The following is a 27125-nucleotide window of genomic DNA, read 5'->3' as shown; positions in this document are numbered from 1 at the left end:
AAAAAGATAGATAATTGAAAATAGTCATTTTACATCCTTAAAAAACAGTTAACAATCATCTTTAGAAGAAGAAGTAAATTTCTCGACTAGTTAGTAGAACAAGTTTTTTAAGAAAATTATCTTTAATCGGCATCTGTCTGTGTGTAAGAAGGAAAAACAGGAAAATCATCAGCCTTTTCTGCTTCATCATTGGAATATTTCAGAAAAACAAAATGATCTTTATAATCCTGATAATTATCTCAAAAATGGTGTTTGTTTGTTACACAGGATAAAACAAATTGTTTTTCTTTATACTTACTCAACTTCCACACCACTATTTCACTTCTGGTCATCAAATGTGTGCTTTTTTTCTCCCTCACACCAAACAATTTTTAAATTCTTGGCAGACAACAGCTGGGTGTCCTATGATTTAACTCAATCATTTAACTCGTACGATCTCAGGATCGTATCAGACCCCGTAGGCTAAGGTTCAGTCCCACAAGACTGCCCCCACTTCAAAAGTCAGTATCAAGATCTAGGGTGTCATCATGTCTTCTGACTTGGCAAGTACAAATTCAGAGGTTCCAGTAACCCCCTTTCTCAGGTTTAATAATTTTCTACAATAGCGTATAGAACTCAGAAAAGTGCTTTACATATGATTACAAGTTTATTATAAAAGATACAACTCAGAAGCTGACAAATGGGAGATATGTGTTATAGTTTGAACGTATCTCAAAAAATTCATATGTTGGAAACTCCAATGATTGGAGTTGGAGCCTAACAAGAGGTAATTAGGTCATGAAGGCTTTGCCCTAATGAATGGATGAATGTCATTATCAAGGGAGTGGATTAGTTACCAAAGACTAAATTTATTAGAAAAGTGAGTTTGCCCCCCTCATGTTCTCTCACTCCCACCCTCATCTATATGCCTTGTTCCATTGGATGACATGGCACTAAGGCTCTCAAGTGCTCTTGGACTCCCCAGTCCTCAGAACCATAAGCCAAATAAATTTCTGTTTATTATAAATTACCTAATATGTGGTATTCTGCTGTAGCAAAATAAAATGGACTCAGACAGAAAATTGGTACTGAACAAGTGATGATGTTGCTATAACAAATACCTGAAAATGTGAAAGCAGCTTTGGAACTGGGGAATGTGCACAGGTTAGAATTATTTAGGAAAGCAGGCTAGGAAAAGCCTAGATTGCCATAAACAGAGCATTAAGGGCTGTTGTGGGGAGGACTCAGAAGAAGAGAATAGCTGTAAGAAAAGTCTGAATCTTCTTAAAGTTTATTTATGTGGTCATGATCAGAATGTTGGTAGAAATATGAACAGTAAAAGCCACTCTGATGAGGACTGAGATAGAAACAAGGAATAATTTATTGGAAACCGAAATAAAGCCTATCTTTGTTCTAAATTGACAAAGGATTTGGTTGAACTGTGTCCATTTTCAAGGGCTTTATGGAAGGTGCAATTTAAGTAAGAGTGATAAACTCTTAGGCTGGTTTTTGCCATTGGATGTAACGGCAAAACCGCAATTACATCTGCACCAACCTCATAGGATATTTGGTAGAAGAAATTACTAAGCAAGATATTGAAAGACTTGCCTGGCTACTTGTAACTGCTTACAGTGAAGTGATAGAAGTCAGAAGTGATGCAAAGAGGAAATTTATAATTAAAAGGGAAGCAGAATGAAAAGACTTGGAAAAGCTTAGCCTGCCATGTCAGGAATAGAAAAAAGAAACAAACAAACAAACAAATAAAAAACAAAAAACATGCTTGGGAGAGAACACTAAGAGTGTGGCCAAGTGACCATTTGCTAAAGTGATTAATATGGATAGAAGGAAGCCAGCTTCCATTTAACCAGACAATGAGAGAATGCTCTTGGAAGCATTTCAGAGATATCCCAGGTGAGCCAGAAACTTCAAGGCAAGGTTTTCAAAGAAGTGCCCATGGAACCTCAGAATCTGCTGCCCTGTGACATCTAAAATTCAGGGATCCCTGAATTCTGGTGCAGCATCCCTCCGCCACCCCAGCTGTGGCTCAGGTGAGTCCAGGTGTGGCTTTGCCCACCGTTCCCAAAGTTACAAGCCATAAACTTCGGGAGAACTCATGCGATTCTAATTCTGCAGACACACAAAATGCAAGAGCTGTGTGGCCAAGATGGCCTCCATCTAAATTTCAAAGGATGTCTTGGACAGTCTGGGGACATAGACCTGTCACAGGAGTAGACACCACAGACAGCACACACTAGTGCAAAGCCTAATGGTGCTATGAGAGTGGAACAGCCCCTGAGACCCCAGAACTGTAAAGCCACCGGAATGCAGCTCCAGGAGCCCTGCAGTTGCAGGTGCAAGATTTTAACCCATGATAGCTTCTGGATAGATTGTGCTCGGCAAAGTCCTAGGCATGGGGCGGCCTGAGACTTTGGGGACCCAGTTCCTAACCCACTTTGTTCTCCGGATTCAGGATATGGAGTCAAAATAAATGATTCTCCAGATTGAAGACTGAATGTTGTTTTCCCTGTTGGGTTTTGGACTTAGTTGGACCCAGTTACTCCTTTCTTCTTGTCTATTTCTCCCTTTTGAAGTGGGAGTGTCTGTTCTGTGCCTGTTTCACCATTGTATTTTGGAACCGTGTACCTTGTTAATTTCACAGGCTCACAACTGAAAAATTATTTGCCTCCAATGAATTGCGCCTTTAGTGTCACTTATATTTGATTTAGATGAGACTCTGGACTTTGAACTTTTCAGTTGATGACTGGAACAAGTTAAGACTTCTGAGACTATTGGGATAGAATGAATGTATTTTGCACTGTAAGAACATACATTTGGGGGACCAAGAATGGAATGCTATGGTTTGAATATGTCCCCAAAATTTATGTGTTGAAAACTTAATCTCCAATGCAACACTGTTGGGAGGCAGGGCCTCGTAAGAGGTGATTATGTCATGAGAGCTCAGCCTGAAGGAATGGATTAATGTCATTATCAAGGGAGTGAAATAGCTGTTACAAGAGTGAGTTTCTTTTAAAAGTGAGTTCAGCATATTTTGCTCTCTTGCTCTCACCGTCCCTTGCCCTTCCACCTTCTGCCATGGGAAGATGCAGAATGAAGGAGTGCAGAGTGTCCATGGCCTCTCTGCCCTTGCTATCCTCCCAGCACCCCCAAATGTTCATCGACTTGGAAACTCTGAACTCTGTCCTTTTGGGTTTTTATGGTCACATCATTAAGTAGGTATGGCTGATTAAATCACTGACCATTGGTGATCAACTCAATCTTCAGTCCCTCTTCACCCGCTTCCTTCGTGGAGATCGGAAGTGGGGGAGTGTGGGAGCTAGGGCTGAAAGTTCAGAACTTTTAATCACGTGGTTGGTTCCCCTGGCAACCACCTCCCATCCTGTGGTTATCCAGGAGTTTTACAAAAGTCTTCTCATCAATGTTAACTCAGGTGTGGTTGAAAGGGGCCTGTTCTGAATAACAAAAGGCTCCTTTCTGTGCTTTATTGCTTTTTATCCCTTAGGAAATTCCAAGGGTTTTAGAAGCTGTATGTCAAGAACAAGTTGAAGACCAACACAGAGATGGTTCTCAGCTTACAATGATTTGGCTTACTATTTTTGGACTTTGTGATAGTAGCAGAAACCATACAAATTCAGTAGAAACCATATTTCCAATTTTGAATTTTGGTATCTTCCTGGTCTAGTGATATTCAGTAAGATACTCTCTAGCAAGGCTGAGCAGTGGCAGCGAGCAGTAGTTCCCATTCAGCCACATGCTCACTGGGGTAAACTGACATTTAGTATAGTCCTGAAAAATCCTATTGCTGCTGACCCATAAACAAGCGTCCATGTTCCAGTGCCTTCTATCAGCTCTTCTTAAGCCTCACTGGAAGAGAGAGAAATTGATGACCCTGGTGCTGTAGCATCCCCATCATTCAAAAATTAATTTTAGTTCAATGCTTCAAACATATTTCAGGCCCAGTGTGCTTTCAGCTGTACGTGCTAGTGGTGGGTACTCGTACAACCAATCTGTTTTTCACTTTCAGTACAATATTCAATAAATGACATGAGATATTCAACATTTCATTCTAAAATACGCTTTGTGGTAGATTATTTTGCCCAACTTTAAGCTAATGTAAGTGTTCTATGCATGTTTAAGGTAGGCTAGGCTTATCTATGATGTTCAATAGATTAGGATATTAAATGCATTTTTGATTTACAATATTTTCAACTTATCAAGATATTTCAATAAATCAGATTTATTGGGATATAACTCCATTGTAAGTCAAGGAGCATTTGTGCATAACTCTTACTATACCACTATATCACATTTGCCCATGGCTTGGACTTATGTAAATGGTTACCATTAGAGGCACAATAAAATTTCATTGATTTTTAGATGTATTGGCCTTGACATTCATGGTGGTACAATGATATCTGAAGGGCTGTTCTATTGTCGCAAGTGAATTCCTATTTACAGACCCTTTGAATCCACCAACAAAAAGTGTATTAAAAGAATATGTACATGTTCAATATCTACTGCATGCCTGGCTATGCTCATAGGCTTCAAGAGCCACAATTCCTGAAATAAAATCATATTCCCATTTAACATATCAGCCAACTGACCCTCTGAAATGGTTAATCAAATTTGCCCATCATTACCCAGATTTTAAGTGATGATGCCAAAATTTAAAACCTCGTTTTCTGACTGAGAGGAAAATAAACAGATAAACAGAGAAGAAAATGTAAATCACAGTCGAATTGGATACTTGAAGTGCAAATCAGAACTAGGTACAGTCTTTAATTGTGTGGAAAATGTAAATTGCTACTAAAGATAGAACTTCCAAATTAAAGAAAGTGGAAATAGAGTCTGCCATATATTGTCTTTTGAATGCTGTGCACAGCTTTTAATATCCAGTGTTAAATGTCTCAGCAATAGTCTTTTATGTCTGACAAATTGTCTAAGAGGTTTTGCAGGTCTGTCAGGGTTTGTGCTTTCATATAACACAAAGTTTTCCAAGCTGACTCCAGCCTGTAATTTGTTCTAAGTGTATCTTTTCTTCACGTGGTTTGGTGGAGCCATAAAAAAATTCAGGGGAAGCAACATACTGTGCATGCCTGATTCTACTTGTAGAATAAATTGATCTATGCAAAATCACTTAATCACCATCACACAGTATCAAAAGAGGAGTGAACTGGCCACATTCCTTAGGTCAAAATAGTTGAAATTACATAGCAAGCCCAAGGACTTATAATAATGATAACTTACATTTGTGTAATGGACACTAATATCCTGAAAGCTTACACTTATATTAATCTCCCTTTTTAAGTATGACCACATAACCATTAAGCAGGTGTTCTGTCCATTTTATCGTCAAGGAACAACCAGGTATGGAAGCTAGTCTCCACAGAGGGCCTCCCTGTGAACACTCCTCCTATTATTCTGCCTCTTATATGGTCTTTTCCCACACTGAATTTGGGCTGGCCTTGTTGAAACATTAAATGTGGCAATAGTTTCACTATGTAACATTTGCAGCTTTTGCCTTGGTTTCTTGGAACATTCTAGGGAAAGCCAGCTACCATATAAAAAGTTCCACCAATAACTCTAAGTTGGCCGTGCTGTGAGGAATCCCAAGTTGGCCACATGGAGGTGTTGCAGTCATCCCAACATGTGATTAAAGAAGCCATCTTGGCCATCCAGATGAGGTTAGTCTTCAGATGTCTACAGTCCTAGCCACCACCTGACTACAACCAGGTAAACCCCCAAGCAAGACTTTCCCAGATGTTTCCAATTTACCCATAGAACCATAAGAGGTAATAGATTGTTTCTTTATACACTAAGTTTTGGAGTGGTTTGTTACATAGCCTTAGGTAACTGGAACACCCGGTCTGTTTAGCCATTATTGTTTTTCCTGCTGCACCAAAAATGCTACTAAATGAGGAGCATAATCTCAATCAACTCTCAGCTGAGTATCTGCTTTATGCAGAGAACTGTGTGGCGCATTGGTTTGCACAGTAAGCAACAGACCTTCACTTGGAGAGCAAGGGATTAGACAACAGATACACAGTGTGATAGATATTACAAAGTAGTTCTGAGATCTCCCTTGGATTCTGCTGCTACCTACATTACTTTACTCCTCCAGACCTCAAATCCTTCTATAAAAAGAGAAGTTTGGCTAAAATGACCTGTAAGTTCCCTTTCAACTCTATCAACTGATGAAGCCGCAGTCGTGTGTATGTGTGTGTGTGTGTGTGTGTTTTATCTCAAAGAATATAAATAAAAATTTGACAGTTGTCATCTCTGAATAACCTTGCTATTAGGCTCTGGTTAATATACAATGGGAATGCAAGCCTTGGGCAACAAAAATCCATACATTTTGTTTGTTTTCAAGGGAGCATATAGAAAAGTGAGCATGAGGTAAGATGAATAGACCAGATAATAGACTTACACTTTGAATTAATTACCTATTATGTAACAAATTACTACAAACTTAGCAGCTTAAACCAATATACACCTATTATCTCAATTTCCCTGTGACAGGAGTTCGAGCACATCCTACCTCTGCTGTAGCCTTTCCAAGCAGCAATCAAGATTTCAGTCAGACGACTTTCTTATACGGAGCTTGAGGCCATCTTCCAAGCTCACTTGTTGTTGGAAAAATTTAGTCTTTGAAACTGGAGTATTGAGATCTTTGCTTTCTTGTTGGATATTGGCTGGGGACACTCTCAGCTACTACTGGCCACTGCAGTCCCTTGCTACTCTCACAACATGGCAGGTGATGCCTTCAAAACCAGTAGAAGAATCTTCCCAGTGTGATAAGTGGGAGTCTTACATAACACAATGTCTTCATAGCCCATCACCTTTGCCATGTAAAGTACTCTAACCAAGAGAGTAAATGCCTCATCTTATTTATAATTTCTGCTCATATTCAAGGCGAGGGTTCTATGCAGGGTTTGTATACAGGTAGGTGGAAACCAAGGGAGCCATTGTAGAATTCTGCCTGCCACAGCCTTTTTTTCTGATATTTATATTAAGTTTCTGATCTCTATCTTTGCTTTCTTTGTTTTCTAGCTCTTTCTATGAACAGACATGTTGGAGAAGAGATTCTCTTTTGCATTTACAGGCATTATAGCCTAGAGGTAAAGCATTTTAGTTATGAAGAGAATACGCAGGAGAGAAATCTGGCTCTACCATTTACTAGCCATGTAACCTTGGGCGAATTACTTAATGTCTCCGTGCATTGGTTCCCCATCCATATGTAAAATAAGTGAAATAGTGGCATTTATCTTATAGGTCGATATGAAGGTTAAATGAGATAATACCTAGGTTTTAATAAACGTGAGTATTATTCCTTTACTTTCTGTCAAAGATGATACCAGTCATGAGAGCTAAATAGGAATTAGAAAGACTTACTTTTACATATTTGCAGTGTTTATGAAATTGTGATCTCTTATATGTCCATTGTCCATTTTCCATAAAATGTTCATAGAATCTCTGTGAAGAAGGTATCATTATCCCTATGTTACAGAAAGGTACTGGAAGTTCAGGGCAGTTAAGGAAATTGCCCAAGGTCACATAGCTGTGAAAAAGGCTGGGAGATAAACTTCTAAATTCAGGTCTTCAGAATCCAAGGTCAGAGCTCTTTTCAGTAGGCCAATGTGAGAAAGTGGTATTAGACCTGTTCATTATGGCACTGTGTGGTAGAACTCAGATTCACGAGAGAATGTAGGTTGAGGTACAGTAAGTATGAATTTCAATAGCCAGTTTGGAGATATCACGGGTTACCTTGGAGAACTATCCACTGTTTCAGTATTCAAGAAGAGGTCATATAGTAAGGCATAGTGAAAAGAGCTTGGGTATTAAGGTGATTTTTTTGATTAATAAATATTTATAGCTCCTATGTCAAGTATTGGTGTTATTTGTTGGGGATCTAATGGTAAGCAAACACAGGAAGCTTGAATTGATTATTTCCCCTGAGGTTTGTGAAGATTACATAAAACAGCATATTATAAAGTACCTACCAGTGTCTGGGCCAGAAAGGGTACTTCCAGGAGGCAGGCCAGATCATGAGACAGGGATGTGGTAGAAGGGGCTTTCGCATAAAACTGACAGCTGACCTAGAGTTACCCTTCAATCCACAAACAAGCATTAATACTCCTTACTTACCATGTGCCAGGCACAGTGTTAAGTGCCAGAGGGTTGCAATCAAAAGGAAGAGACATCCATGTGTTAGTTCTAAGTGGACTATCTATCAAACAATAGAAATACAACATATTGCTACATAAGATGGAGTAATACCTTCATCTTTGTTGGGTCCGGAATTGTTTTATGAAGTTGGAATTTAAGTTTGATATTGATGCCTTATACTATTTTGGTAGTCTGATAAGCTAATTAAAGAGCCTACTACTTGGTAACAATTTCATCCATTATTGTATTTAACACTTTGCTATTTGCTAGCCAATAAAATAGACTCATTCTCTGCTGTATCTCATTTAATTGGAAGAATTCTGATAACTCTGTGGGTTGATCACATTATGCATTTAAAATACAGAGAGAAGAAAACATGCATGCAAGGTTAAAACCTTAGAGTGGATGCTCTAGAAGTAAAGCCTGAGGGGGGATTCCTGTATTCTTGGGAAACACATTTACTGAGAATAGGGTAGCAGAAGAAATGGGTAAGGTAATGTGGGAAAAGGATGAAGTTTGAGAAGAAATAAGTAAAAGTAGGGTTTCAGAAGAAGTCTAGCCTCAGCCTGATCTCACAAGGAGCTCTGAGCATGAGTCACATCAGAGGTTGTCCTGCCCAGAGGCAATGAGGGTGAACTGTTACCCTACTACCCCCCATGCCCCATCCCACATCGATCAGTCAATCATTAGTCATGCCCTAACCCTAGGAAAGCAGGAGAGTGCGGTGGGCAACACTTCCCAGGCATCTTCAGGTAAGGAAACTCCTGCCAACTAAGAGAAATCCTTCAGAAAATAGTCAGGGCGAGTCACCAGAAGACAATCTTTGTGGCAGCCGCAGTTGAGAGCACTTCCATGGTAAATGAGGTCTGGATGAAGCATTAACAGCAATAGCTACAGTCACACAGCTGAGAAGCAGAGGAGGAAAAAAGGCAGTGCATTTCTGCCGACTGGTTCAAAACCAGTTTTAGTCTGTCTCTTAAAGTCCCAAATGTTTTTAACCACTAAACAACATATGCACTGAGTTTATAGTTTTTACCTACTTTATCTCATCGAATTTGAGTTTTCCCCAAAACAGAGTACAGTACATATCTGCCCATTTTTATGGAGAAGGAAGTGGAGGTTCTCAGAATCTGAATCTAAGATCCCATGGCCAGTGATTGGTACAGCTAGGATGCACACCCAGGTCTTCCGGCTCTCTCTCTTTACTGTTATCTAACTGGAAATTTGGGCAAAATGGAATAAAGGTGTTGACATCAGGGAGAACTAAAGCACCAAGGTCATTTTCTACATCAAAACACTTTAGTGAAGCAGCTAACTCTGATGATGTCCTCTTTAGCTTTGGCCTTCTCTCATTGTGTGCTGTTTGGAGAACTCTGTTACGTTGCTCTGGCCTTTAACTCAGGCTCAGTCTTCCAAAAGGAGCGCTGTCTGTCAGGAGCATGTTTTGTCACATCCTTGTTGCATCAAATCCCAGCCACTGCTTTGCTTGAAGGTGATCTTGGCGTCACCCTAACTGTCCAACTCCAAATCCTAGATGCCCATAATTTCCCTTACAGCTCTGCCTAATAGACAGATACATATGCTTTATGTCTTCCCCCACTTACCCACAAACAGATGGAATGAAAAGGAACAGAGACACCGAAGACAAAATTTCATTTGTAAGAAACAATGGCTCTATCAACATGGGCAAGCCCTTTAATTTCTGAGTTTATTTTTCTGTAAAATTAGTAGCCCATGTTCTACTTCTTAGAGTTGTTATATAGGTTAGAAGCAATATATTTAAAATACCAAGCACATGGCAGGTGTGCAACAAATGATAGTTATTTTTATGCAACAGATACACCTGCACAGGAGCCAAATTCACAAGGGTGCCTGCTAAGTAAGCTTTCAGCACTCCAGCCTTGGAAAGCAGTAGCTTCTCATTGAGTTTAACACATTTGACATGCCACTTAGACAAATCTCTTGCCTACCTCTACCCTCTACCCCCGGTCTCTCCCAATGACCACTGTCTTCATGTCTCAAGTTTCCCTTGTTCAGAATGCCCTGCTCTGGTGACACCACTGCCATTCATGCCCCAGCTTTATGGCGATTCCTCCATGAAACCTTCCCATAGGAAGGTCAGGGTTTCTGTGGCCCACAAGTTAAGTGACCTGCCCTGCCATGCGACCTCTGGGAAGATTCTCTATTTCTTAATATTTCTGACAAATGACATTCTGGAGAGGGTCTCTGATATTTTTCAACTTCTTTTGTGATACGTGATGTCAACATTTCCCATTTCTGGACTATTTCCCTGGAGTGAGCAAGAATCCTTTCTTCTGAAAAAAGTGACATGAGGTCAAGATCACTTTTTATTTTTTTATTATTATTTTGTTTTATTTTATTTTATTTGAGATGGAGTCTTGCTCTGTCACCCAGGCTGGAGTGCAGTGGCATCATCTCGGCTCACTGCAACCTTCTCCTTCCAGGTTCAAGTGATTCTCCTGCCTCAGCCTCCTGAGTAGCTGGGATTACGGGCACACACCACCATGCTTGGCTAACTTTTGTATTTTTAATAGAGATGGGGTTTCACCACGTTGGTCAGGCTGGTCTTGAACTCTTGACCCCATGATTCACCCACCTCGGCCTCCCAAAGTGCTGGGATTACAGACGTGAGCCACCGTGCCCGGCCAGGACCACTTTTTAAACCTCAGTTTCCTCTTCTCTATAAGGGGGCTAGTTGATTTCTCTCAGCAATGTTGCTGAACTGAATGTCAAACCATGGAACACATCGCCCCACCCAGTCTATACACAGCTAAATGTCTTTTCCCTTGTACTCCAAGACCCTCTGGATTTTTATTAAAGTCCAGAACAAACAGTTAATGTCTACTAGTTCCTGTTGTATTTTCTTTTTATATTCTTGAGGACTTAATACCATGTTGAGCATATGATAGGGGCTCAAAAAAGTAAAATTTTAATGAATAATGATGACCTGTGACTCCACCCCTGTAAGCAGCAGGCACACTAGGCATTGGCCTCCCCTACCCTGCATCACCTTTCAGTTGGGTAAGCCTCCCAGCACAGAAGGAGTAAAGCACCCTGTGCTCAGAGGCATGTCACTTTTCTTAAACTCGCAAACCTTCAGGCTGTGAGCTGATAACCAAATGGTGTTAAAAGGATTTCAACCCTATCTGATTCCAGGAGGAAGGGAAATGGAAGGGGCTGTTCTGACTCTGGAGTGTTAAGTGTGTAAATATTCCAAATCTAATAGCTGAGGCTTGGTTCAGTTGCTCTCAGCTGCCTCTCTGGAAGGACCCACCTAGATCCCTCAGGCTGTCCCTGGGCTGGAGTGGTCTGGACAGGAGCCCCACCCCTTCCACTGACATCTGTCTCTGTTAATGGAGTTGGTAGGAGGCATGTTTGGGAGGGACTGGGTGTCTATTAGGCTCCCGAGTCACTGCATTTTGGCCCTATCAGGACAGGCCAGGGTCTACTACAGGGCCTCCTTTGAATTTGACAGTGCTTGGTGATATCTATTAATAAATACCTTGGGTAAATCTGGAGTGAAGGTTTCTTACCCCATGTACTTTCTCAATGACTGGCTGGGGTTGTACCAAAAATGAATGAACATACAGTGCCACTAGGACCTCTGACCCCTTGCTCATGGTAGACTCATTTGAACATTCCTTTAGCCACAGCTCTGCACCCCCAAATGAAAACATTGGATTTACATTCACTAATCATTTTACACTGGACCATGCCCTCCATCAACTATGCCAGTCCCAGCAGCTAGATTATGTTCCATGTGCCGGTCCTGTCTTCCTCCACTCCTCCCCGCTGCCTCTTGCAACAACAGTTCACGCTTCAACCAGACCATCCCTGTCAGGGCACAGGAATATACAGGCCATTTGCAAAGAGCATCTTCTTCAGAGTCAGAGACTCTCATTGCAGTTTCCTTTCAGTCACCATATTCCTGAACAGGCTTGGAAACGACTTAACCTTTCTGAGCCCTCTTATTTCTTCAGCTCTTCAACGAGTATGGTACAAGCAAGGTCCAACGATGTGCTGCAGAGGGAGGCTGTCTGCCTATTGAGAAGTACCCTGTCCACCAGGGGCCTGCTGTAAATATTTCCGCTACTTCCTCCGGGGGAGATGATGGTTTAATGACAACTTGAATGGATTATAAAGAGGAAGGCATCCTCTCTGCTCTCTGCGCAGGATATGGGGTGAGGCATAGGCCATGCTAAGGTCAGGTCAGGCTGGAGCTGCTGAAACATACCAAGGTGACTCACTTCCCTGATAACACTGCTGAGAAAAATGCAGGCTGCTTCTTGCCCTTCCTGTAGCTGGGACACACCTCTTAGGATGGAAGATACTTGGCACCTGGGAAGAAATGTCAAGTCAGGTCAGGAAGAACTGGCTCTGAGTCTGGGCTTTTCCTTCTGAGCTCAGAAAGAGTTGGGTAAAAAGTAAATACATAAATAACCTGTGCTTTGACTCTGAGTAGCCTCTAAGCCTGAGTTTATAGTCAATGTGATCTTGGGCAAGTTTCTCATGTTCTCTGGACCTATTTCCTCCTATTTGAAATTTCCATAATAATATCTGCATCCTGGGGTGGCTTGGAGAAATTTCAATGAGTTCTTAAGTGTAGGAGGTGATTAATAATATCCATTTCTGTCATTTTCCTTCGGTATAAACTATGTCAGGAAACCAGTTTATTCTGCTTGTTTGTATTTTCTCTTTTACTGTAATAAATGTTTTATTTTTATTAAAATCCGATGTGTTTAATTTTGTAAAAGGCTGACTGCATGAAGAATGCATGAAAACACTGAGGATAAGACGGGTTTATGTGACCATCTCCAACAACCTGGCTGCTCGGGGGCAGAAGTGAAAATGAACTCCAGCCTCTCCTCTGGGGGCAGGTACAGTGGCTCTCTTCGGTGCTACCCTCAACTCTGCCCTTTTCTCTTTTTAACTTCAACCCTTGGGAGTTTACATTTTCTTTCACATTCAGGACTCCAAATTTAGAGTTGATTTTGAAACATACACATATTTATGTCTCAGCGCATATGGAATATATGTCTATAATGCCAATGTATCTTTCAGGAAGTAAGCACTTTTAAACTAAGCAAAAGACTACTACCCTTTTAGTCAGCCTTTCACAGAACCTACAGGATGAAGACACACATAGATTTTGCAGTTTCTCTTTTCTATTCTAATTGGCTTTCTGGAGGCCAACTGCCACTTGGGGCAAAGTACCCAGGCCCAAGATCATTCTGAAGGCCAAGGGTTTAATCCTCTTTATTGTAGGTTTCAACCACTGCTGAGATCAGAAGCGTATGCAAATATTCTTTGAGGTCAAGATGGATCCCAAGGGACTTCTAGCCAGTCACTAACTGCTTCTCCATCCTGAATATTGCTTCGTTTACTTGAAGTTTACACGTGGGAATGGGTAAAACCGTGACCTCCAAAAATGGCAAGGAATCATCAAGGAGATAAATCTTACAATCCAAGTAAAAATAAATCTGATGATCACAATGAGACATTGAAAATTAAAAAGAGCAATGCAGAAAGGAGAGGGGAGAGAGAGGACTATAACAGCCATAAAAAACGTGGTTTTTTTTAAGTAACAAAAGAATTTAGATTTTGCAATGAGTGCAACACAGACAGCTATTTTGAGTTGGGGGCAAGTTAATTATATTCAAAAAAAGATAGCGTCTCCAGAAAAATCTTTTTTTTTTTTTTCAGTGAAATAGTTTAGTTCCTTCATATAGAGACATATTACACAATGTTAACAACCATGAAAAACAATACAAAATGCCCTCCATTTAACAAGTAGAAAAATATAACTAGTATATATGGCAATTGTGAATCTAATACTGTACAGAAGTACTTTATGGATTTTACAAATAAATTATACCTTAAATGCTTTTTTAAAATTCTTTCCCCTCCCCCAGATGTACACCAGAACTTACAGTAGGAAAGTTTCTGAGCTTAGCTTATTGCAAATCAGTGCCAGTCAAATGTTCTGCCAACAAGCTCGAAGAATTTCTTATTTGGCTCATGAAAATATTCGTGCAGTTTATTGAGTAGTTTGGGATCTACTTGGGGGTGCGCCCGGCCTTTGGACTCATGTAAGCAGCGGTCCCGGCCGCTGTCCCGCAGGCAGTAAAAGCCCTTGGTTTTGTTAAAGTAGAAGTTCGAGGCATTGATCTGCGGCGACAGCTTCAGGAACCTCTCGACCTTTTGGATCTCGGGGAAAGGATCCCTGATGAGGCGGTCGCCGTCCACAATGTGGATGTGGCGCAGCGGGAAGAAGCGCAGCCAGTTCTGCATGTGCACGTGGTAGAGGCTGCGGTTGAGGGCCTTGTAGTCCACGTTGAGCCGGCCGTCGCGCACCAGGAACTCCTCGATGGACGGGTAGGGCTTGCGCTTCTGCATGTGGTTGTAGAACACTTGGGTGTAGTCAGATAGCACGCGCTCCGACGGGTCTCGCAGGATGAGCAGCAGCCGGATGGATGGGTTCATGCTGTGCACTCGCTCAGGCACTTTGGGCGACGTGAAGTACGCGGGGGTCTTTTCCACCGTGAGCTGGTGTGGCCAGGAGAAAGGCATCTGGCTGAGGTACCAGCCCAGACCATGGCCGTAGTGCTCCTCCCAGTCGAAGAAGTGGACCTCGTTCTCCGCGGCCGCCACATCGGGGTGCAGGCTGAGCATCTCCAGCAGCGCGCGCGTGCCGCCCTTGCGCACGCCGATGATGATGGTCTGCGGCAGCTGCTGGGCAGAGCCGTTCGGGGCCGCGCCATCGCGGACGTCATCCTGGAGGGTCCCCGCTTTCCGCAGAAGCTCCTGCTGGCCCAGCTCGGCGGGGCGGGAAGGCACTAGCTGGGGCTGGGCCACCAGCAGCACCGCGCCCAGGAGCAGCGCGGCCATGCTGGACACCACGGTGGCTTCACTGGGCCGCGCGCCGCTGGGTCATGAAGCGCAGCAGCACGGAAGCCTCCTAGTCAGTGGCACATGGGAGTTTCAGGCCTTCAATTACTAGGGAACAAAAAGGGAAGATATTAACATATAACAAAGACAGGAATAATTCAACTAACAACTCTGTAGCCACTCTGCAGTGAGGACTATATTCAACCCCCCGGGACTCTCAGTTTCTTATCCTATACAGGAGCAGATGGCAAACATTTTCTGCAAAAGGCCAGAGAGTAAGTATTTTAGGCTTTAAGGGACATACTTTAGGCCAACTCCAACTTCAACCGTGCTATTGTAGATGGAATACAGCCATAGACAACACACAAGGGAATGGGTGTGGTTGTGTTCCAAGAACACTCTATTTATGGGCACTGAGTGAATTTCATGTAATTTTCACGTGTCATTAAATATTATTTTCCTTTTTACTATTATTATTTTTTGCAATCATTTATATGTTTAGCTGTTTGGCTGCATACAACCGGGCCAGGTTTGGCCCCCCAGTCAGAGCGTGCTAACCCTTACTATAAAGGAAAGGGTTGGAAAGACCCTTCGGAACTCAGCAAAAATCAATAAAATAGCTACTACTCACCAGTCCCTGGCAGAGGGGTAGGTGATATAGAAGCAGGCTTTGTTCCTGCCCCCTGCTCTTCCAGCCAGGGGCTGTAATCTAACAAAGCATGTAAATTAGTATGAAAGACTTCATGATTAGTCCCAATTCTTCACCCTGTGTCCAACCCTTGAATTGGCCTTGCCACTAGCATATGAGCAGATGTGACAACATATCAGTCCCCAGCCTGGCTGCAAGAGGTCTTGTGTGTTTTGGCTCACCCTCTTTCACTCTTGCCTTTGCCATGAGAAGAATATGCCCTGGCTAGCCCATGGTCCCGGGGGAGAATGAGAGACACACACACGGCCATCCCATCTCATAAGCGAAGATGCATGATTGTGGTTTTAAGCCACTGAGTTTTGGAGTGGTTTGTATTGCAGCAGGAAATTGGCAAAAGTTAATTGATGCAGCCTGATTATAGGCATCAGGGTGATATATGTTATGATTGTAATTTAGGTAAGGTACTACGAAGACACATGTTCATTCATTTTGCCTGAAATAATTGGGGATGGTTTCACAGTGGTGGAAACATTTGAAGTAGGCCTGGAGGGATAAACAAGTGAAATTACTACAACGTACAAAAAAGCCTTCACGTGTCCAAAGCTTTACTATTGATAATGTGGTCTCATACTATGCTCAGCTATTGTCTCTACAATCCTACATTGTAAGGTAGGAAGGCAGGGCAGATGTCACCACCATTTTTTTTTCTTTTTTTTTAGATGGAGTTTTGCTCTTGTTGCTCAGGCTGGAGTGCAATGGTGCGATCTCAGTTCACTGCAACCTTCGCCTCCGGGGTTCAAGTGATTCTCCTGCCTCAGTCTCCTGAGTAACTGAGATTACAGGCATGTGCCACCACATCTGGCCAATTTTGTATGTTTAGTAGAGATGGGGTTTCTCCATGTTGGTCAGGCTGGTCTTGAACTCCCAACCTCGGGTGATCCACCCGCCTCGGCCTCCCAAAGTGCTGGGATTACAGGCATGAGCCACTGCACCTGGCCTGTCACCACCATTTTATAGAGGGTAGCCTTGTCTAAGGACACAATTCTATTAGTCTATTTCAAAATTCAGAGCCCAGATTGAAAACTCTAAACTCAGGGTTCCTTATCCACAAACCACCTCTTTTCCACAAAACTTCTCCTCTTTACCTATTTAAGATTTATAACATTTAGGCAGTAAAGGACACAGGAACTGCTGGCCTAGATGTTTCAGGGTTCCACAGGACAGACCAGTCCATGGTTTATGTTTTCAAGGAGCTGATACTCAGTCTGTCATGTTGTCCTCTAAAGAAGTGATTGGATGCTCTCACTTGAGTCATCTCTGTTAAAACACATTAAGGGAAGGGTAAGAGACAGGCCTGGCTTGGGGACTGTGGGATTTACAAAGGTAGTAAAAATGTTCTCCATCAAGAGGACCCATCATCTTTTGTACAGTAGCTTCAAAATTTACTTCATCAGTTTAAAACTTGTCCAGAATGAATAAAGGAAGAACAAATTCCAGGACATCCATTTTTATGATCAACCAGCTGATCTATCTTTCTCAGATATTGTGTTATCTGTTTAGAAAAACATATTAAAGAGCAAGTAATCAAACAGACGGAAGCCTTTAGAGAACCACAGTGCACTGGAGAAGGGACCTGAGGGATCAGTGATGTAACTCTTTAAGAAAAAATCAAGAATGCTTTAGAAAGGATAACCACGAATGATGATGTTTCAGGTTGGTTCTACCGATTGGTGAGCTCAATTTAATGGGCCAATTGCTTTAGTCAACTGATGGTTTCAGGGTGTTTCAGTTGAATTTCATTTCCTTCTCAAGTCATCCATGTTGTTCAACCAAATGTACCAGTTGTGCTTGGCTCTTACATATTTGAGATGTGAGAATGTACGCAATTGTATGTGCATGTTTGGGTGTGTCTATGTGTGTGTATGCGTGTGTGTGTGTGTGTGCAGGTATAACAGGTTGGTCAAGGGAGAGACGGACAAACTGCTACCCTTTAGAGAGCTATGCTATGCTGTGTGTTGCTCACTGCTATCCCCAGCTTTTTTTTTTTTTTTTTTTTTTTTGAGACAGAGTCTCGCTCTGTCACCCAGGCTGGAGTGCAGTGGCGTGATCTCGCTCACTACAAGCTCCGCCTCCCGGGTTCACATCATTCTCCTGCCTCAGCCTCCCGAGTAGCTGGGACTACAGGTGCCCGCCACCACGCCCGGCTAATTTTTTTTTTTTTTTTGTATTTTTAGTAGAGACGAGGTTTCACTGTGTTAGCCAGGATGGTCTCGATCTCCTGACCTATGATGCACCTGCCTCGGCCTCCCAAAGTGCTGGGATTACAGGCGTGAGCCACTGCGCCCGGCCTGCTATCCCCATCTTATAGTTCCATGTTCAGACTCAGGGAACAACACATTCATATTATTTGATACCTAAGTGTAGAGGCAGAGGCCAGATCTGAAATTCATATTATCTGACTGTTTACGCTCCTTCCACTCTAACCTGAGGCATCCTGGTTAGTGTAGTGTACATCTGAGGTTTCTTTCCTGAAGGGGAATTACCAGCACACAGTAGAGAAGAAACTAAATATAGTTTGTCCTTCATGAAAGAAAACAACAACATATTGGGAAGTTAAGTAGCTTAAAAGCTCCTTGTTTGTACTTTAATCCTTTCTAAAAATGTATTTACTTATGTCTAGACCTTTTTCATTCAAAAATATTTGAGGCTTATAGAGAAAGAAATTAGCTAACATCTTATATACACATATGCAAGTATATACACACACATATACATACACACATACTATATAGAGCATATATATCATGTTTATAAATATGCCCCATGTGTATCTTTTATGTGTATATGTAAAAATGTGTATAAGTATATATGTGTGTGTGTAAATGTATGCACACATATATTAATATCGAAATATAGTGTAACCTGTTTTATATTACATGCACACCATGGGCATTGGGAGCCAACTTCCTCTTGTGGTTTTATAATTTGGACTTCCCAGGGGCACAGAAAGGATTTTTGGTCCTTTTTGTAATACTCTCAGAAACAAAAAGATTCCTAAGCTCAGGTGAACCTATAAAGCCATTCCTGTGGGCCACCTTGATCTTGACAGTGAAATTATAAACATCAGGGAAGAAGGGGGTCACTTAGTCCCTGCCTTTCACACCCCAAGATGACTTGCCCAGTGTCACATAGTAAATCTGTTCCCAGGACTTTTGGCTCCTGAATTCCAGTTCTGTAGTCTAGTTGCTGTTATTACTGTCTTTCGAGTAAGTGCTTGTAATGTAAAATAATGACAATGTTTTGGGGACTCCAAAGAAGAAAAACCCAACAAAATCTACCCAGCAATGACAACTCCCTGACCACCAACTTCCAGTGTCAGCTGACACACAGGGTACATGCAGTACAGAGTCAAACTTGCTCATTTGTTCTGGTCAGTAGAAGGGTCCAAATGAATTGCACAGGCTCTGGAGTCAGGATTCCTGTCTCCAGTTTGGACCCTGGTCAAAGTGATTTAACCTCTCTTAGCTTCAGTTGCCTCATCTGTAAAATGGTAATAATTCCACCTGCCTCAAATGATTACTTTGAGACGGAAATGAAACAATGTGTGTCAGGACTGTCCAATATAAATATATTTTGTATCACATATGCATTCAGACATTTTCCAAGGGTCACATTTTAAAACATATATTTCACATAGCTTAACATATCTAAAATGTTATCACTGTAACATATAATCACCTATATAATTTCTCTTTTTTGAGACAGAGTCTTCCTCTGTTGCCCAAGCTGGAGTGCAGTGGCATGATTTCAGCTCACTGTAACCTCTGCATACTGGGTTCAAGTGGTTCTTGTGCCTCAGCCTCCCAAGTAGCTGGGACCACAGTTGTGTGCCACCACACCTGGCTAATTTTTGTACTACAATTTTAGTAGAGAAGGGGTTTGACTGGTCTCGAACTCCTGACCTCAAGTGATCCACCTGTCTCGGTCTCTCAAAGTGCTTGGATTACAGGCGTGAGCCACCATACCTGGCCTAATCACTATATAAAATTAATGAAGGATTTTGCATTTTTTCTACCCAGTCTTCGAAATCCAAGTGTGTATATATTTACCCGTGTAGCACATATCAAGGACACATATGACTGGTGGCAATTGAGTTAGAGAGCATAGAGACAGAGAGCACTGAGCACATTTGCAATTCTTGATCTGAGAGCTCTTTAAGTGTGGAACACACTTTCCTGAAAGCAAGATTCCCTACCCATTCACAGATTAGGAGCTTCCTAAACAGGAGAAGAACCAGGAAGACAGGTTTGAACCTGCAGGCAGCACAAAGGCAAATTCGATCTTCTCCCTCAAGAAACAAACCAGATAAAAGTAAACAAATGGGAACTTTTGACAGTTGAAGCCCTTGGCTGACAAGGGCATGGATACAGAATTCTCCATAGCACCTGAAGCAGAGGCCACAACCTTGGCAAAAGCAATGATCGCAGCTCCCGTCTGCAGCAATTGCTACTCAGCAGGCACTAGGCTGGCAACTTTCCATGCAGGGCTTGCTGTAATCGTCACTGCAAGTCCTCAAGGTAAGTCATGTTATTATTTTAAAAAGTGAGGTTCAGAGAAATGAAGTCGTGTGTCTAGAAAGTTAGAGGAGGTGAAAGGATTCAAAGTCAGTCTAAACAGACAAAGCCAGGTACTTCACTGTCCCTTTTACTTTTCTTGGCAATGTCTAGAGATAGTGAGCAAGTTGTTAATGAACTTGGCTCGACTTCTTTGGTCCTGTTGAATATTTGTGCCTTGCACCAATTCTTTGATGAAGGACGGAATTTCTATGAAACCTGAGACTTGCTAAGATGGGCACAATGAACCTCCGCCTTCCTTTTATAGATGGGTTAATAGGTCCCAAAGGGAGATCCAGCTACCTCTCTGTTTACTTCCCTCTATCAGGGAGGCTGTTTTCTGGGTACTACGGTGAAAACCCAAGGCCTGAGTTTCATGAACTGAGAAGATTAAAGTCCTTCCTATCAGCAACAGTGAACTTCCTCAAGTCCCACTGTGAAGAGAGTAGCCACATGCCAGGCATGGGAAACCCAATGGAGAGTCCACAGAATCTTCCAGATGGAAGCTTCCCTTGCACTTGGAATTAAATCCAAACTGCTTTCCAAGGAGGCCTTTCCTCCAAATGGAGGTCTTGCCTTGCTCTACTCTATCCTCTAGGGCCTGGCATGATTTCTGGTATATAGCACGTTCTAGACATTTTGTTTGCTGAATGAACTTGTCAAATGCAGTAGACAGGCAAATAGCTGGAAGGTACTGGGAACATATTTTAACACAGTAGCAAGAGAAACTTTAAGGGTTTGAAACTTCTGTCTCTAGAGAGTCAAGCAGAAAGCAGAAGTTGAAAGGGGGACTCAGCATTTCTAATCGTGATTGGGCGACATCACCTGAGAGCCTAGAAAATATTTGGATTAAAAAAGGAGGGGAAGCTATGAAACAACCCTTCAAAAATATTTTCATTTTCTCCTTATGTCTCCTTATTACATAATTCACATCATGACCTAGATTTCAAATGTAATTAACTATAATATATTCTCTCAGTCCCACTGCTGGAACATATTCATAGATGAAATGAAATAACTAGGATATTTTACAAGAGGTACATTTAATGAATCTGGAACAGTGATGCCTGCCATCTGTCGGTCTGCAGGATACCTTCACAGCCCCTCAACAAGAGATGATGACACACTGTCACAGGTAGGAATCTCCTCTAGGGTAGCAGGGATGATCAAAACATACAACCATAAGTCACTTATAGGATTTAACAAAAGGGTTAGAAGGGAAGAGATTACCTGCTGAGCACTCACTGGGTGCCAGGTGGCAAGCACTTGAGTATAAATTATTTCTTCTAATACTTGCAACAATACAAGAGGTGGTTGTTCTCATTTTATTTTATATTTTTAAGCAATAAAAATGTGGTGGAGAGTAGTAGATGAACAAAGAAGATTTTTGCAATCAGGTAGATCCAGGCTAGAATTCTTATTGCTAACTGACCTCAGTCAATGTCTAACCTCTCTGGGGCTCCATGTTCCCCTCTGCAAGTATGAGCTTAAATCTTCTTGATAGGGGTGTCATCATAATTAAATACGATGACCCATGCCAAATACATGGCACAGTGTCTGGCACACAGTCATTCAACAAATGTTAATGGCCTGCCTTTCATATTCATATCTGCCATGACAGAAATGGAAACATGCTGTTAAGGTTAAATGATCTCCTCAAGGTCACAGAACCTGGTAATATCAAACTAAAATATTCCACTGGCCATCCTCAAAGTCCATGGTGTGCCTTTGTCCCCTTTGAATGGTGATGCTTTCCCTTGGGCAGTGGGGATTGCATTCCAGGCGAGGGAGAGCTTACTTAAAACCACAATGAGATAGAAGAAGTGTGAGATTTATTATACTGTTATGCAAGAACTGCTTCTTTCCAAGAATCCCATGGTGTTGAGTGATTTAATTTTCTGGAACACACTGAAACATGAGAAAGACAGGTTGAACAACAGAACTGTCATTTTTTTTAGTCTACCAAACTTCTGGGCAATCAAAAGTATAAGATTATTTTTTCATTGTTAAGAACGAAAAATGTCTTCACTTTCATCTTTGCACAGCTACTGAAGAGCACCTCGCAGTGGCGTCAGATTTTCATCCTTGGCAGGTCATTTTGGAAACAGTGAAATTGGAAATAGATTCAGTTTGTGCCTGTCAGTCTATGAGAGGACAGTGATATTTCAAGACCTACATAAATATTTATTTTCTTGAAATTACTTATACATGTCAATCTTCAACGAATGTTGACATTCACTTTTGTTTGGATTTCCTTATGGTAATTGCTGTGAGGTGGGATGGGGTGAAAAGAGTTTAGGGTAGAAAGGATCATAAGTCAGGCTACATAATGTTAATAAGCTTTCTTGGACCAATTTACTATGCAGTGGGGGATAAGTTAGAGTAATTGGCCCCATTGTTTCCTTGAAAAAGAGGAGGACTATTCGAATATCTCCTCCTCTAGACTTCTATGCTTCCTTGAATTCTCTGCATGTCTGAGAGGTGCCATATTTACAAAAGTTTAACTGGATAATAAATTGAATTCTCTGAAATCGAAGGAAGGAGATGCCTTGGCAAGCCAAGGAAGGTAGCATGGTGTGCTCACTGGGAGAAGGATTCCCATCTCAGTGTTATTTGTGAACCTCTAAGTGCTCCTTGATAAAATGAGAATGATAAATGCAACCTGTCCCATAGGTAGTCTGAAGTCAACGCACACAACATTATTCCCCAGATCAGGTGAAGGATTAGGGCCCAAGGATTTGGATAAAAAGTTCACATGAGAGGTAACTAAAGATTTCCTCCTGGGAGAGACTTGTGGCTGCAAGTTACAACCATCAGGCAAAGTGCTTTCCAAACACGCATATGCACGCATGTCACTTAGAAAGCCAGTTACAAATGCAGATTCTAATGCAAGAGGCCTGAGCAGAGGCCTGGGATTCTGTATTCCTCATAAATTTCCAGAGGAGCTAATCTAACCCTCGATAGTCTTTGGAATGGCTAGAGCCCTGTGAGCTTAGAATATGGGTGCCAATTCAGATTCTGATACTCTTGGCCCGGGGGAGAGATGGGCAAGGTCTTTTGATTTTTATTTGTTTGTTTCCTACTGTTGTTGGGGTAGTATATTTTTAATTCCAGGATTGAAAACAATTGTGGTAGACAAAATAGACAGGGATGATTTTGGCTGCCGAGTTTGTATTTTGGGAGGCAGGAGATGGAGGGAAGACGCTGGGAATTAACAGGATTTACAGCCAAAAACCCAGTCTCAAATCTTAGCTCTGTAACTTAAAATCTGCAAGACAGCCCTGAAACTCGGAGCTTGAGATTGAATGCACTGGCCCTACATATTTACTGTGAGGATTAAATAAAATAGTACATGTGGCATGCTTAGGGTATTGCCATACTGTCTGGCCTGTGGTAAGCTCTCAAATCATGGTAGTTATTTTTGTCCCTTAAAAAGAAAAATCCTGGGTGTTATAAATGGGATCCTGGGATGATAATTAGTCAAACACATTTGTTCATGATGCAAAGTACTGCAGTGACTCAACCAGACAGAGGCTCAAAGAAGAAAGGACAGTGACACATAGAAATAATTCAGTTCTCTGTGGAAGGGCACGCAGTGGCCGTGGGTCCTTCAGAAAGGGCTCCTGAATGAATGATGAGCAGCCAGGTGTGTGCAGTGGTGAGGCAGGCCCCCAGTGAAGGAAGAGGAGGAGTTACTTCTCAACATGTTTAATCTGCATTGCTATGCGCAGAAGGCAGCAGTGACCTAAATAAATCCTTCATTAGAAGCAGAAACACACTGGCTCAGGCACTGCGCAGCAGAGCTCTGTGACAGGAGGGCGGACAGACAGGGCTTCTCCTATTACTCAGTGCAACTGAGTGGAAGAGGGACCCCATAACAGACAGGAGACAGGAGCTGGGCTGCCTTGGGCCCACTCTGGGGTGCATGGCCTTCAGCCCCTGCTCCAGGGGTGACTGAGCCTCTGAGAGGTGCCATCTTAGCTAAAGAAGCTCCCCTGGATGGGGTGGATGGTCATCGATCACGCTGCAGATGGTGAGTACCCACAAATCTTTTGTGTTAACGCAGAAATGATCAGGAAAGACACACAAAGCATCAGAGGCAAAACAGCCACGTGCCATCATCTTGTTCTGTCTCATCATTTTGCAGATAGAGAAACGGAGGTAAGCAGAGAACAAGAACCCCAAGGTCAGGCCTGCAGGGACTGAACTGACTCAGAAACATGGGTCTCCCAATTTGCATCTTACTAACCTCCATACACATGGAGGTTATGTGCCCTCCAAAATCTGTCCTTTTTGGGGGGGCAAGGAAGATTGGAATAATTCACAGCTGAAAATAAATTTATACAAACCAAAGTAAATTGTTTCCCCTGAAATGGGCAAATAGGGAGAGATGATTTGTCTCATTCCTTGAGCCAGGTTGTTATGGACTGAATGTTTTTGTCCTTCCCAAATTCATAGGTTGAGACCTTAACCCTCAGTGTGATGGTATTTGGAGGTGGGGGGTTTAGATGATTAGGTTTAGATAAGGTTGTAAGGGCAGGGTTCGATCCTGACAAGATTGGTGTCCTGATAAGAAGAGGAAGATAAAACAGAGCTCACTCTGTCTCTCTCTCTCTCTCATTCTCTCCACCATGTGAAGGCATAGCCAAAATGTGGCCCTCTGCAAGCCAGGAACGGGGTTTCATGAGGAACCACTTCTGCTGACACCTTGATCTTGAGCTTCCAGCTTCCAAAGCTGTGGGAAATAAATGTCTATTGTTTAAACCATCCATTGCATGATATTTGATGATAGCAGCCCTAGCTGACTAGTACGTGGTCCTCAGAATAATTAGGAAAGCAAAACAGTTTGGCTGGGACTTCCTCCATTGTGTGTCTTTCCGGGGCGGCACTCAAATGCTTCCAGGTTTAGGCAGGTGACATCTATGTATGAAGCCAGCTGGCTGGTGGGAGATGGTGGCAAGCAGCTGTGTGTGTGGTTTGGCTAAAGAAGCAGGTGCTGCCAACTCTGGCAGATATTGTCAGAGACCAGGGACCAGAGTGGTCTGATCTTCACATTTTTCAAAACTCAACTATGGATACTTATATGAAAAGTGCTGATTTTTAGGAATCTCATAAATGGATATAACTTGCCAAGTAAAGTGAAGAAACGGAAAAAAATAAAAATAAAAAAGACTGAATGGCAAGTCTGCAGAGAGCAATGCCTAAGGTCTATGCATTGCCCGTAGGTGATCACTCAAACTCTTACAAGGCATCTACGATGTTTCTAAAATTGTACTGAGTTCCTGGGGACACCGAAATAATCCCGTCCCTGTCTTCAAGGAGCACCTTATAATGTGGAAGATGCACGTGGAAGGAATGAATGACTAGACTTCAGAGTAGACATAGATCCATCCGTGGAAACTCAAGAGCCCAGAGGAGAGAGATGGGAGCTGGCAGAGGGTCAGGGAGGGCCTGGAAGGACCTCACAGCAAAGGCCATGTTTGAACACAATCTTGGAGAAAACTTGGCCATGCTCAGAAGAAAGTCCCATGGGAGCATTCATTCAGGGCAGTAGGAGACAAAGCTAAATGGAGTACAAGGAAAACCTCAGCCTATGCTAAGATTTGCCATGGCAGGTGCTGGTGTGGATGAGGCTACAGGACCCACAGCTTGAGACGCTTCAGTCCTCTGCCTAGAAATTTAGAAAGAGGGTAGAGGAGGCCGAGAGTGGTGTCTCATGCTTGTAATCCCAGCACTTTTGGGAGGCTGAGGCGGGTGGATCATGAGGTCAGGAGTTCAAGGTCAGCCTGACCAACATGGTGAAACCCCATCTCTACTAAAAATACAAAAATTAGCCAGGCATGGTGGTGCACACCTGTAATCCCAGCTATTCCAGAGGCTGAGGCAGGAGAATTGCTTGAACCAGGGAGGCAGAGGTTGCAGTGAGCCAAGATCACGTCATTGCACTCTAGCCTGGGCGACAGAGCGAGACTCCATCTCCAGGAAAAAAAATAATAATAAAAAATGAAAAATGAAAAATAAAAAAAAGGAGAGGAAAAATAGCCCTGGCATTAGGACGAAGCATACAGTCCTGAACTTAAATCTCACCAATGTCACTTCACTATGTACAGGCTCTGACTTGAGAAAAGTTAATGGCGTAACTTGGAAACTTTTGTTCAGTTTTGGCCCAGGAGCTTTTTATTATCTTTCTTTTTAGATACGTGTGGTCTTGGTTTATCATGATCATTTAAAAACAAACATTTAAGAGAGTGCTTCGTATTGTCAGGCGCCATGAAAAACACCAGGGGTAGAGCAATGACAAAGTGGCATCTATGCCTGAAAGAGCTCAAAGGGAAAACTGGCATAGAAATAATACAAGTAGTATTCCCTAGTGGGTTTTGATTTTATATTGACCACATTTTTCCTTTTCTGAAAACACTGTTGCAGTTCATATGATAGCACTGAATAAAGCAATAGTACATGGTTATTTCCTCTGGCCCACCTACCTATACACACCTCTGTGATTTCCATTTGTCCCTTGCTTGAAATTTTTTTAAAGTGTCATTCAAGTTGAATATTTCATTATAGGATGCTTCAGGTTCTACAAATAAATTAGTATCTCATTTGCTTCTGACTCAAGCTTTACTTTAAACAGGAGATGCTTGTTTTTTCATCTTGCTAATCTTGAACTATTTAAACGCCATGTAATCTATCCAGAGAAACCACACCTAGATCGTGCACTCCACACAGCCCTCTCTGTAATTTCTTGTTATCTCTTATAATAATTACACTATCTTCAGATTAAATGCAAT

General features: G+C 42.2%; 1 protein-coding gene and 1 long non-coding RNA gene across 4 annotated transcripts in view; one reads left to right on the top strand and one right to left on the bottom strand.

Moving 5' to 3' along the window:
• Positions 1 to 8453: 8453 nt before the first annotated feature.
• Positions 8454 to 27125, bottom strand: part of HS3ST1 (heparan sulfate-glucosamine 3-sulfotransferase 1) — a 36984-nt gene continuing 18312 nt past the window's right edge. For 2 of the 3 annotated variants that reach the window (XM_009206538.4, XM_021938298.2), the window contains exon 2: positions 13813 to 15180. In XM_009206538.4, the coding sequence (XP_009204802.1) occupies positions 14149 to 15072 (924 nt within the window). In that variant the 5' untranslated portion in view covers positions 15073 to 15180 and the 3' untranslated portion in view covers positions 13813 to 14148. Of the gene's footprint in view, positions 15181 to 27125 lie in introns of all 3 variants that reach the window. The other variant, XM_003898489.5, reaches the window with a different exon arrangement.
• On the top strand, positions 23877 to 25477 carry LOC116274217. The gene is made up of 2 exons (XR_004182848.1): positions 23877 to 24367; positions 24974 to 25477. It is a non-coding gene; the product is annotated as an uncharacterized LOC116274217 (long non-coding RNA).

The sequence above is a fragment of the Papio anubis genome, chromosome 3, assembly GCF_008728515.1.
Source record: "Papio anubis isolate 15944 chromosome 3, Panubis1.0, whole genome shotgun sequence".
Taxonomy (NCBI): Eukaryota; Metazoa; Chordata; class Mammalia; order Primates; family Cercopithecidae; genus Papio; species Papio anubis.
Note: the sequence above shows the minus strand (reverse complement) of the source record. Positions and strands in the feature narration are given on the sequence as shown.